General features: G+C 43.6%; 1 protein-coding gene across 2 annotated transcripts in view; it reads left to right on the forward strand.

Annotated features, from left to right (window-relative positions):
- Positions 1–13697, forward strand: part of ACY3 (aminoacylase 3) — an 81820-nt gene that overhangs the window by 34858 nt on the left and 33265 nt on the right. For both annotated transcript variants that reach the window (XM_073597076.1, XM_073597077.1), the window contains exons 2-4: positions 1317–1550; positions 5308–5503; positions 11459–11552. In XM_073597076.1, coding sequence (XP_073453177.1) covers positions 1318–1550; positions 5308–5503; positions 11459–11552 — 523 coding nt within the window. In that variant the 5' untranslated portion in view covers position 1317. The remainder of the gene's footprint in view (positions 1–1316; positions 1551–5307; positions 5504–11458; positions 11553–13697) is intronic.

Raw genomic sequence — 13697 nt, forward strand, 5'->3', positions numbered from 1 at the left:
AGATACAGATGAGAATGACCCATATTCAGATTTTGATTTTGAGCTTGTACCTCTCTCTGTAAGGCTATCAAAAAGTCCTTAAAATGGAAGATCCCTACAATGCAGTGCAAGTATTTCAAGCACCTCCAAGGGAGCGTTGCAATTTTCTTATGGTGACTTAATTAAAATATATAATTTTAGAAGAATAGGGCAAAATCAAAAAAAAAAAAAACATATTTTCACAGTAGAATGTCAAAATTCAGTGTGCATGAGTTCCCTTCCCACCCCCCCAAAAAAGCATAATGTTTCAAAAGGAAGTTTCATAGCGGTAACAGTTGGTCATTGGTATGGTTGCCACCTGCCCGGGATCCACCCGGACAGTTCGGGTTTAGAATCATGTGTCCGGGTTTCAAACTGCCTGAAACCCAGACACATTATTCAGACTGGACTATGGCTTCCCAGCAGGGTTGCTGGCTGCAGTTGTCTAAGCTGAGAGTGTCTGTTACACTCTCTTTCACACTGCCCAAAGCCAGCACTAACAACCCCCCCCCCCCCTCTTGCCACACACACAGACAGGAGAGGAGATAGGGCTTGATCTGCTCCTCTTCCTTCCGCCCTCACCCCTCTGTGTCTGCCCACCCACACTCCAATCCCTGGCGCTGTGCCACAGAAAAGGAAAGTGGGGGCCAGAAATTTGAAGTCCAGCAGCCTCAGATACATCTGGATGAGAGGTGCCAAGGGGTGGGTGAGCTCACCATCCATCCCTGTCTGTGACTGAAGTCTCCCCACCTCCCCAGTTCTCTCTTCTGCCTCTTAGTGAGTACACTAAGGGAAATCAGGGTTCTCAGAGCACCCCTTACATCAGAGTTCCCCTTTACACCACAAGCCACAGTGTTCCCCCTTACATCAGAGTCCTCTCTGTACATCAGAGTTCCCAGTGTTCCCTGAGCATCCCTTATGTCAGAGTCCCCCGAGTTCTCCCTTACATCAGAGTCTGCAGAGTCCCCCCTTACAGTGTAGGGGAACTCTGCAGGTTCAGACATAAAAGGGGAACTCTGCGGGATCAGATGTAAAAGGGGACTCTTGTGATTAACTACATATGACTAGAAATGTTATTTAATTGCAAAATATACAGTATGTATAGTTTATACTATAAAAAAAAAAAAATTGCTGTGCGCCACTAAAGTGTTCGGGTTGGACTTGAAGAAAAGGTGGCAACCCTAGTCAGTGGCTTTATGTGGACGATCAACTAAAACATTTAGAGCAAAGGTCTGTTCATGTATTATGAGTTGTGGACTAAAATGATTTCACTAAAGCTTTTGCATTGCATTTCCCAGCATGCCGGGCACCGTCTCTGTGGATCCCCTCCTTCGTGTGGCTGTGGCAGGTGGCACTCATGGCAATGAGATGTCAGGTGTCTTCCTGGTGAAACACTGGCTCAAGGATTCTTCACAGCTAGAAAGGGACACGTTCAGCGCCGTACCTCTTCTGTCCAATCCAAAGGCATCTGAGAAAGGAGTGCGCTATTTTGAAAAAGACTTGAATCGATGCTTCACTTTGGATATCTTATCGTAAGTTATAGATGTCATTTATATAGATCTATATGAATGCAATGGGGGGCTGCCAGATCCCACAGCTAATCGCGGCACCCTCATGACACTTTTGCATTCCATCTAACTTCTCTGCCTTGTGTATAATGTGTCTTAACTAGGGATGGGCTGTCTGTTCGGTTCGGACATGAGTTCGACTCGAGGCTGTTCGCCCGTCCGCCAAATAGCGAACAATTTGGTGTGTTCGCGGCAAATTCGAAAGCCGCGGAACACCCTTTAAAAGTCTATGGGAGAAATCAAAAGTGCTCATTTTAAAGGTTAATATGCAAGCTATTCTCATAAAAAGACCTGGGTCCTGCCCTACGGGACCATGTATCAATGCAAAAAAAGTTTTAAAAACGGCCGTTTTTTTGGGAGCAGTGATTTTAATAATGCTTAAAGTGAAATATTCCTTTAAATTTCGTACCTGGGGGGTGTTTATAGTATGCCTGTAAAGTGGCGCATGTTTCCCGTGTTTACAACAGTCCAAGAGCAAAATTACATTTCCAAAGGAAAAGAAAGTCATTTAAAAGTACTAGCGGTAGTGCCGGAAGCTATAATGAATTGTCGGGTCTCTGCAATACTCATTAAAGTCATTGAAAAAAACGGCCTGGGATTCCCCCACAGTGCATTACCAGGCCCTTTGGGTCTGTTATGAATATTAAGGGGAACCCCAAACCAAAATAAAAAAAAAAATATGTGGGGGTCCTCCCAAATTCCATACCAGGCCCTTCAGGTCTGGTATGGATATTAAGGGGAACCCCGCGCCACAATTTTAAAAAATAACGGCGTGGGGGTCCCCCTCAAAATCCATAGCAGACCCTTCAGGGACTCATCCCCACAACCCTTGCCTAGTGGTTGTGGGGGTCTGCGGGCGGGGGGCTTATCGTAACCGGGTGACCCCGCCCCCTCTGACATCACGGCAAAGCCATAGGGAAGTCCCTGTGCATCAGAGGGGGGCGGGGTCACTGGGTGGCCCCGCCCTCAGTTATATAAGAACTGTCAGAAGAACAGAAGCGTCACACAGTGGGAACCTCCCATGGATGTGGATCGTCCGAAGAATGAAGCGGGGAAGAAGATGCGGACGAGAAGACCGAAGGAAGAAGCAGAGGATCGGAGGAAGAAGAGGAAGAAGCAGGGGAAGAACAAGATGGAGGATGTAAACCAAATGAAGACCAGATGAAGATGGAAGAAGAAGCGGGGAAAGAAGAAGACATTAATAGAGGATTTGTCAAAAACCGTCTCTTGTCTTTTTTAACATTTTTGACACTTTTTTTGTGAAATGGTAGGGGTGCAATTGTACTCAATTACCATTTCACACAGGGAGGGGCCAGGATCTGGGGGTCCCCTTCATAAAGGGGGCTTACAGATTCCGATAAGCCCCCCGCCCGCATACCCCCACAGCCACCGGGCAAGGGTTGTGGGGATGAGGCCCTTGTCCCCATCAACATGGGGACATCCTCCCCATGTTGAGGGCATGTGGCCTGGTACGGTTTGGGGGGGGGGGGCGCTCTCTCGTCCCCCCTCTTTTCCTGTGGCCTACCAGGTTGCGTGCTCGGATAAGGGTCTGGTATGGATTTTTAGGGGGACCCCCACGCCATTTTTTTTTTTTAAATTTGGCGCGGGGTTCCCCTTAAAATCCATACCAGACCTGAAGGGTCTGGTATGGATTTTGAGGGGGACCCCCACGCCATTTATTTTTTTTAATGTTGGCGCGGAGTTCCCCTTAATATCCATACCAGACCTGAAGGGCCTGGTATGGAATTTAGGAGGACCCCCACACATTTTTTTTTTTAATTTAGGTTCAGGGTTTCCCTTAATATTCATACCAGACCCAAAGGGCCTGGTAATGCACTGTGGGGGAATCCCAGGCCGTTTTTCAATGACTTTTATGAGTATTGCAGAGACCTGACAATTCATTATAGCTGCCGGTACTACCGCTAGTAAGTGGCTTTTTTTTACTTTTAGAAATGTCATTTTGCTCTCGGACTGTTGTAAACACGGGAAACATGCGCCACTTTACAGGCATACTATAGACACCCCCCAGGTAGGAAATTTAAAGGAATATTTCACTTTTAATGTTTCACTTTTATTAAAATCACTGCTCCCAAAAAAACGGCCGTTTTTAAAACTTTTTTTTTGCATTGATACATGTCCCCTGGGGCAGGACCTGGGGCAGGACCTGTCCCCAAAACTTTTTATGACAATAACTTGCATATTAACCCTTAAAATTAGCACTTTTGATTTTTCACATTCGTGTCCCATAGACTTTAACGGTGTTTGCTTGTTCGAACTAATTTTTTGCCTGTTCGCATGTTCTGCTGTGAACCGAACAGGGGGGGTGTGTTCGGCCCATCCCTAGTCTTAACCACTTCAGCTCCGAGCCTCTTTTTTACACTTGTTGTTTACAAGTTAAAATCAGTTTTTTATTTGCTAGAAAATTACTTAGAACCCCCAAACATTATATATATATTTTTTCTAATACCCTAGAGAATAAAATGTATTTGCGCAGCGGTCTTACAAGCGCACTTTTTTGGAAAAAATACTCTTTTTTTTTAATTAAAAAATAAGACAACAGTAAAGTTAGCCCATTTTTTTATAGTGTGAAAGATAATGTTACGCTGAGTAAATTGATACCCAACATGTCACACTTCAAAATTTCGCCTGCTCGTGGAATGGCGACAAACTTTTACGCATAAAAATCTTCATAGGCGATGTTTAAAAATATTAATGGTAAAAGGTCTAGCGATACCTCACATGTGTGGTTTGAACACTGTTTTCATATGCGGGCGCTACTCACGTAAGCGTTAGCTTCTGTGCACAAACTCGTTGGGACGGGGCACTTTAAAAAAAAAATATTTTCTTATTTATTTTACTTTGAATTTTTTATTTTGGCACTGTCTTTTAAAAAAATTCAGGTCACTTTTATTCCTATTACAAGGAATGTAAACATTCCTTGTTATAGAAAAAAAGCATGACAGGACCTCTTAAATATGAGATCTGGGGTCAAAAAGATCTCACATCTCATATTTACACTAAAATGCAATAAAAATAAATAAATAAATAAATAAAATGTAATTTGAATTTTTTTTTTAATTTCTCCTTTAAGAGCTATGGGCATTATTTATTATTTAATATATACTGTAATTCTGTACTTGCCAAATATGCTGCAGAAATCTCCCTCCACTAAGTCTAGCTGCATCCATTTTAACTGTGGGCAGCTGAAGTTGCTGCCTCTTCACTTCCTGGATTTACACAGACACACAGAGGCATGCCTCCAGCTCTCATTGGCCCTCTTATGACTCATCCCCCCCTCCCTTCCTGGCAAACTCTCACAAGAGTGAGAGAGAAAGAGATGTGCATGATGTCATAAGCCTAGGCTTTTTATCAGACAAGAAACAGGAAGTGGGCTGTATAAGGTATTTACTGGCAGAATTTTTTTTTTTACTTTCAAAGGGTAAAACAACAAGGGCAGAAGATTTAATAGATGGAAAGATGAAAAGATAACTGAGGTTCTGCTTTAAGCTGGAATGTATGTTTTTTGTCAAATGTGTCCCCTTACATGGATACTTAGCACAGACATGAGATTGGGGGGGGGGGGGGGGGGGGTGAATTCACTATAACTGTGTTGCTAGTTTGCTTGATATATATATTTTATACAGTATATGAAAATATATTTTTTATATCCGTTTGAGCTTCTGCTGCAGTATCATAATAACCAATAAAACCTGTCCTCTAGTTCCCCAGACTCACCTGATGATCCATATGAAGTTTTGAGAGCGAAGGAGATCAACAGGATGTTTGGCCCTAGAGGGAGCGCAAATGCATATGACATGGTACTGGATCTACATAACACCACCTCTAACATGGGAGTTTGCCTGATTGTCAGTGGAGTCCAAAATGCCATAGAGATGCATACCTGCCGTTATATACAGGTAATAACTCTGGGTGCAAAAAGACTAAAGTAGAGCATGGAAAAATTGTGATGAAAGGGTAACTTCACTTTAGTGGGGAAATAAAATGGCAAATAAAGAAAAAATAATATAGCGTATACAATTGTGATACAAGTCATATTGTAATTGAATGTTATTAAAAATTAGCTTTCATTCATCTGCAGCTCCGTAATTTTCTGAAAATGCAATGCAATATGGCTACCTGGAGGTGTTCTGTACACATAATGTGTACAGAAAAGCCCCCCCCCCCCCGAAACATCCTTTCCGATTTTCCCAGAAGTCACTAAAATATCACTAAGACCCCTGTCACACTTAGCCGACCTGGCTTTACCGTCGTTTTAGCGGCGCTATTCGCCCGCTGGTGGGGTGGTTTTACCCTCCACTAGCGGCTGAAAAAGGGTTAAATCTGCCCGCAAAACACCGCTGTAGCGGTGCTTTGCCGGCGGTATGGCGGCGCTGCTCTATTGTTTTAAATGGGCAGGAGCGTTGTGGGCAGGAGCGGTGGAGGAGCGGTGTAGTCACCGCTCCTCCACCGCTGCAAAGAAGCTGCTGGCAGGACTTTTTGTGACGCCCTGCCAGCGCAGCGCCCCAGTGTGAAAGCACTCCGGCTTTTACACTGGGCTTGCAGCTGAGGCTTTTTTCAGGCGCTATGCAGGCGCTATTTTTAGCGCTGTAGCGACCTGAAAAACACCTCCAGTGTCAAAGCAGTCTTAGATAAATTTCAGGCATCCACTGCATGTCATTTTTGGTGAGATACTCCCAATAGGAAATCACATCCAAAGGAATGCAGACCCAGCAGCTTTACTCATTAGTGTCTTGCAGGTGCCACAGCTGATTGATAATTATGAAACCACTCTCATTACACTCACTTTCCCACATGGGCACAGACAAACACACAGGGATTTCTTCAGAATAACAAAAGGTAGGAACCTGTTAAAATCATTGCAATACACATAGATCACCCAGTGGGGAATGTTTTTTTTTCTCAACAAAAGTGGAGTGATACACACTATATAACTTATGTTGTTTTATTTTCTTTAGATTTACCTTCAACTATGTAGTGCAAGGGCCTGTCTGATTGCATACAAATTGAAAGTGTTTAAGTTTGATCCCATATTATATGGTTTTGGTAAATCTATAAAATTACACAGATTTAAAAATAACAGAAAATCAAACTCCCAAAATGCAAATAGTATACCACTTTCTCTAGCATTACCCAAAATCATAATTAATCTAATATCAGCCCAGTGGTACTCTTCTAGCTCCTAATGTTTGCAAAGAAAGCAGAAGGAGCGCAGCGGACGTGTTTGCAATTCTTCTGTAACACTCAGATGGGATTGCAATGCAGTGGCTGCAATATTTAGATTAATCAGCTTTCGGCAGAAGTTCGGGTCTGTCCACTTTCATGACTTGGTTGAAAAGCTTGGAGAACTTTGGCCTTGTCTGGAGCCTGGTAAACTCTGGGACCACTCACCACTGCTCTGCTGTATACAAATGACAATGCCCCTGGCAGATAGAATTTGGTGCCTTTCCCGGTTCTGGATAGCCAATCTCACTCTGGAGGTTGAAATTGCTAAAATTATTAAACAATACTGGCTGCTGAATGCTGGTACTACCTCACCAGGGAACGATTGGGGTGCCTTTAAGGCTTACATCAGAGGATGCTATCTCTCCTCTATAGCTAGGGAACACAGAAATTATCAGATCACGCTGGAGGAAACTGAAGCCAAAGCCCAATCCCTTGAATCTTGATATGCCCTCACTGCTAACCCTATCACGGGTCAGGACAGGAAGGTAGCTTATCAGGATGTGATGCTCCTGAGAGTGGTCAAGGTACATAAACGTCAACTGGTTCAAATACAACAAACTTTTGAACAGGGGGAAAAAACAGGTAGGCTCCTGGCCTGGATTTCTAGGGAACAGTCCCCGATCTCCACTATAGCTCGAATCCAGAGGGGTGATGGGGCTCTGGTGGTAGATCCAGTAGGTATTAAGGCTTGTTTTGCTGATAATTACTCCAAACTGTATTCCTCCAGAGCGGGGTACTCCAGCGAGGAGCTATCTGGGTTCCTTGATGAAGTGTCATTTCCAACTCTCACCCCTTCCGCAAGGGAGAGCTTGGATAGTCCGATCACGTTAGAGGAGGTTCAGCAGGCACTGGGCTCACTGCAATCAGGTAAGACTCCAGGAATAGATGGGTTTCCACCCGAATTTTATAAACAATACATGGAGAGTGTGGCACCTAGGCTGCACGATATGCTCACGAAGACGCTCAGCGAGGGTGCCCTCCCCCCCTCCATGGCACAAGCCATCGTAGTGGTGGTACCTAAGCCAGGAAAGGACCACCAACTGTGCTTGTCATATAGGCCTATCTCCCTCCTTAATTCGGATGCTAAAATATTGACTAAGATTCTCGGTAAGCGTCTTAATGAGGTGATACTTACCTTAATCCACTGTGTGCAGTCTTGGCCTCTGGGGATGGGGACGACCGGACTGCAGTGGTGGCCTCCCTGGATGCGGAAAAAGCTTTTGGTTCAGTGGAATGGAAATATCTATGGGAGGTCCTCCGCAAGTTTGGTTTCGGACCTGTCTTCATCTCCTGGGTCGAAGCTGTGTACAGATCTCCAACAGCCAGGGTACGTACTTGAACTGTTCTCTCCTTACCCTTCTCCCTATGTAGGGGAATGAGACAGGGTTGCCCTCTTTCACCAGGGCTTTTTGCGCTAGCAATAGAACCCATAGCTATCCTTCTACGCTCTACTCCTGAGGTCCAGGGCATAGTCGTAGACCCCCTCCATGAGAAGGTGTCACTATGCGCTGATAATACCTTACTGTATCTCAGAGATGACAGGGACTCCCAACAGATGGCACTCTCGGTTATTGATAGGTGCGGGCGATATTTGGGAATCTGCATAAACTGGGGGAAATCTATACTGTTTCCACTACACTCAGGAACTGATCCCCTAACGTCGGATGCGCAACTCCAGCAGGTATCCCAGTTTAGAAACCTAGGGGTGGAGATACATAGAGACCTGCTCCAATTTGTCGCCCTCAGTTTGAACCCTGTAGTCTCTCAGCTATCACATCGCTGTATGACCTGGAAGTCTCTCCCCCTCACCCAGGGGCGGACTGATAACTCATGGGGCCCCCCGGGCAATAGGAGATTATGGGGCCCCCAGGCAATCAGAGATTATGGGGCCACACAGTATACACACACACAGTATACAATCACACAGTATACACATACATGTATACACAGACAGATGTAAAAAAAAACACAGATTTATACATACTGTCCCTGATTTTACTGAGGCTGGCAACCCTGATGGGGGCCCCCTAGTGGCCCAGGGCCCTCGGGCAATGCCCGAGTGGCTCAATGGTCAGTCCGCCCCTGCCCTCACCCCAGTAGGACGGGTCAGTATGATTAAGATGACAGTCCTGCTTAAATTTACCTATCTCTTTAGACAGACTCCTGTTCTCATACCCATCTCCTTCTTTAACAGACTAGACAGTATCATTATCTCCTTCTTCTGGAATGGGAGGGTTCCTAGGATAGCGAAACGACCCTGCAATTACCTGTCAGACTAGGTGGTCTAGCACTACCCTGCTTTCTAAAATATTATTGGGCTGCAGTCCTGGTGACAGTTAAATGGTGGTTGGCAGAGGAGCCAGCCAATCCCGCGTCCACCATAGAGGCGGCACTGCTAGGCTCCTATTCGGAGTTGAGAAACCTCATACATAGTGGCCCTCCGATCCAATCCAAAAGTGATCCCCTCCATGAGGATGACCCTTAAAGTGTGGGATGCTGTTAATCTGGAAATTGGGAAGCCAAACACATGGTCCTCCGCAACTCCGCAATGGGGTAACCCTCGACTTCCCCATTTTCACTCTGTCCCGGACCCGGTGGTGTGGGCCAGACATGGGATTACGACTTTGGGAGACATAGTGACCTGAGAACAGTTGACATCTTTTGATACTCTTAAGAGAGACAGAGGCTTCCCGAACCAAATGTTCTTTAGGTATCTCCAAGTGCGTCATGCTTTTTGTTCCCAATTCCCCAATGCGGTCATTTTACAGATGTCTGACCTGGAGACTGAACTCCAGTCCTCTGAAAGTGGAAGAAGGCTTTCGACTCTTTACATTATGTTTGCTGTTCTGGACACATCCAAGGTTTCCCAACTGTTTACGAGCTGGCAATGCAACATTCCTGAATTGACTGATGATGACTGGGAGGAGGGGATCCAATAATATCTAACTTTGATGATTTCATCAAGGGATAGATTTATCCAACTGAAATTTTTACACCGTGCCTACTACTCTCCGGTACGCTTAATGAGAATCTACCCTGACAGATCGGCAGCATATAAACTTTCTTTTATATAGTCTGGTCCTGCCCAAAGTTGGAGGATTTCTGGAAGGTGGTCCTGAATGATATTAATTCCATAGGGAAGCTGAAGGTCCCGCACAGTCAGTCCTATCCCTCTCCTCTTAGGCATCTGAGATTTCCTTGAAGCCCCCCAAAGGAAAAAATTGTTTGTCTTCTATACATCATTTTACGCTAGGAAAGCAGTCCGCCTTCAATGGAACCAAGCTCAACCCCCCACTAAACAACTCTGGCTATCCTTGGTAAATGCAGCCCTACCTCTCTACAAACTAACATATCTAGGAAGGAACTGTCCAAAGAAATTCAATAAAATATGGGCGGCCTGGGTGAAAGCGAGGCAGCTGACCCTTGAGTAGGGCTCAGAGGTCTCCCCCCCCCCCCCCCCCCCACCTGCATCTTCTACTCCTAATAACTCTTATATTTTTATGTGGAAAAATGCACAAGCAACCAGCCCAGGATCTGAGTACAGATATTGAACCCAGAAGCGTGTTTTGACCAAGCTTAGCTGCAAGGTCACACGCTCTGTGAGCGCATACACCAAAGGGGAGCACAAGAGTGGACACAAGCACACGGTTTTGATAATTTCCAATAGAATCAGAAGATTGGATTGAATTGGAGTAGACTTTGTTTATTATTTAGTGCATGTTTATGCATGAAGATTTCTGCACATTAGCACTTTAATGCACTGGAATATTTCTGGTTTTGTACCATTTAAGCACTTTATAAAAGCACAGTTTGTATATATATAAGTGGATGCACTATATATAGATATATATATACAATTTTGCACATGGTCACTTTGCTGTCACGAGGTATAATCGCTAATGATTGTAGTATGTATTATAACAGTATTTTTGATGCAGTAGTTATCTATTGAAGGTTATAGTAGCACTTATGTGGTGATCACATGGTATTTTCTATATAGCGCGGCACTTTATTTGATAGTTTATTTGGTCAGCACGAGCATATGGGACGTGATCAGTGCTAGCAGCTATCCAGAATATTAACTCTGTTTTATATATATATATAGATATCTATATCTATATCTATATCTATATCTATATCTATATCTATATATATATATATATATATTAGCTCGCAAGAATTCCCTTAATGTATGCACACATGTGATATGTTAGTACCTTTTATGGCAGTAAATGGTGTACCTGACTCTGTCTCCAAGTAGATGATGTGCAGCTGTAGGCCTACATTATGGGTCATAGGTATTACTTGGTTGCCTACAAGGGGCCTTGAGACTCCAGTATACATTCAGTCTTTTGCTAGTTATATATTTGATATTTAGTATATTTGGTATTTATATGGTTATTTAATTTGTTATTTATATTGATACTTTTGGTAACTAAAGTTTCTGCCGTGGCCATTAAATCCCAGCTGGTGTCAGAGTGTCTTATTTTGAGGGTAGGGTGGGTAATGGAGTGGCCAGGTAGCTTGGGGAAAGGCCTGAACTTCATCTTTTATACCCTAGTCATGTGATCTTCTTCATATGACCCTTGACTTGAATCTTCTTTGTTTTATTTATTCTTCCTCTTTAGACTCGTCTTCCACATTTTAATCCAAGAATATACGTGTACGCAAAGCCTGGGGGAGAAAGCTATAGCGTGGACTCTGTTGCCACATGTGGTCTTGGTGAGTGCAAGAAGTATTCTTATATTACAGTATGGTAAACTTAGTAAGCATTTTAACATCTGAACTCAAAAGGACTGATTCCCAAACATCTAAATATTTCAGCTAACCTGTCCATTTTTTTTCCTACCGTCTTCTTTTTGTGCATAAAGTAATGAACCTGCAAAAATTTGGATTTTTAAGCTTGCTGTAAAAACTAATCTTGGAGTCCACTGTGGTACACAGGTAGTCTTAAACCTTCAGGTTATATTGTCAACTGCAGAAAGTATGGAAACTGGTAAACACAAAAAATGTAGGCCTGCCTACTACTAGTATGCTTTACTTTTGTGGCAAAGCACTGAGAAACATGATCATACATGCAGAGGGGTGGGACTTCAAGAAAAGGGTTTAACAGTGAGTGCAAAAATCCTAGTTTCTCGTCCATGAAGGGGCAGAGAAAGTCTTAAACTTTTGGAAAACGTCCAAAAGCAGTCAAACATATGGCTGAGCAGCACAACAGACCTATTGTAACAAAAGAAAACTAGGGACTGTCTGCAGTTTAAATAGTTGCCTGAAGGATCTTACACCCACGGCTGGCATTAAAAGAGGCAGAAACTTCCACCTGGTAGAACTTGTTAAAGTGAAAGTAAACCCTCACAAATACCCAGTGAAGTGAACAGCCTCAGATGATGCACAGAGATCAAGCAAATCCCCCCTACATAAGTTTTACATGTATGTCTGATGTCTTCAGCTTTATATACTGTTTAGAAAGTGCACATTGTGTTCGAATTTTCACTTCCTCATTCAGCAGTAGCTGTGTAGTGCTGGATTACACTGGAAGACAGCTGATTGGAGGAAAGGCACACCCCACCCTCCAGGTAGGCAGAGACTTGCAGAGCTGTCCTGTGAGTAGAGCAGCTTTCTGCTAATCTATTTATAGCACCCACCCTGACACAAATTTCAGGCTGGTTATATCACGTGTCGGAGAACTTGTCAGAAGTTATGGTGATAAAAGAATGGAGCGGGAGAGAGCCAGGGGACGTAGAGCTTTGAAGAGAGATAAGAAAACAGTACAGATATATGTGCCCAGGTCAAATTTCATGAATCGGGTTTACATCCACTTTAACTAGAGAACATGTGAACAGAAGACTAAATGACAGTCTTACTAATCTGGAATACAGACTTAGTGGAGTGAGCCTTAACAAGAAAGTGGGGAACCTGATCCTTGAGAGCATAAGCTTGATCGATGGTCTGTCTGAGCCACCATGAAATGGTGGCACAAGAAGACACGGCACACTTTTTTGGGGGGCCCATCCCAAATGACAAAAAAGGGAATCGATTTTTCTGAAGGAAGTGGTGACAGAGATCAGCCACACATCCCGAACCACATCCAGACAACGGAAGGAAATTTCCTTCTGATGAAGCGAGACAAAAGGAACTGGAGAACTGGAATGTCCTGATTAAAGAGGTTGGAAAGAGTATAGGTTTTTTTTTACCTTTAAGCGTTCTCTGCATTAAAAGAGTATGGGGTTTTTTTTTGTTTTTTAGAAATCATACTTACAGTAGGTGGATGCAGTATCGGTCTGATGCTGCATCTGTCCCCTGTCTGCTCTAGTACTGAGAACTAAGCAATCAAACACCGCTGATCACTCAGTTCTCAGTGCTCTGCTGTTGGCTAAAAACGGGTCACAGGAGTGCAGAACAAACTGCAATCCTGTGATCCACAGGTGAAGTGCAGCCAAACAAGCTTTTTTTTAAAAAGGTATTTTATTTGTTTTCTAACAAACATTAACAACATACCAAAGAAAGGGTACATATCAGTCAATTTGCAATATTAGATGACAAAAATATAGACACAAGGACATTGCTTCGTACCCAGAGGGTAAACAATAATTACCAGGAGACATAAGTAACAAAGTAACAAAACAGCTGATGATTAGGACATGTTAGAATAAATCTATCACTCCAATTCAAAAAATGCAGAAAAATGCAACATAAAGGAGGATATGACACAAGGCACCTATCTGTAAACATATTAGGTGTGTAACTCCCAGTCTTGTTAAACATCACTCTCCCCCGAGACCTTAGAAGTCCACTCCGACCAGATTTTATAATATTTATTTGTACAACCTCTGGCAGTATAGGCCAGTTTATACATGGGCAATGCTT

The sequence above is a fragment of the Aquarana catesbeiana genome, linkage group LG08, assembly GCF_042186555.1.
Source record: "Aquarana catesbeiana isolate 2022-GZ linkage group LG08, ASM4218655v1, whole genome shotgun sequence".
In the NCBI taxonomy this organism is placed as follows: domain Eukaryota; kingdom Metazoa; phylum Chordata; class Amphibia; order Anura; family Ranidae; genus Aquarana; species Aquarana catesbeiana.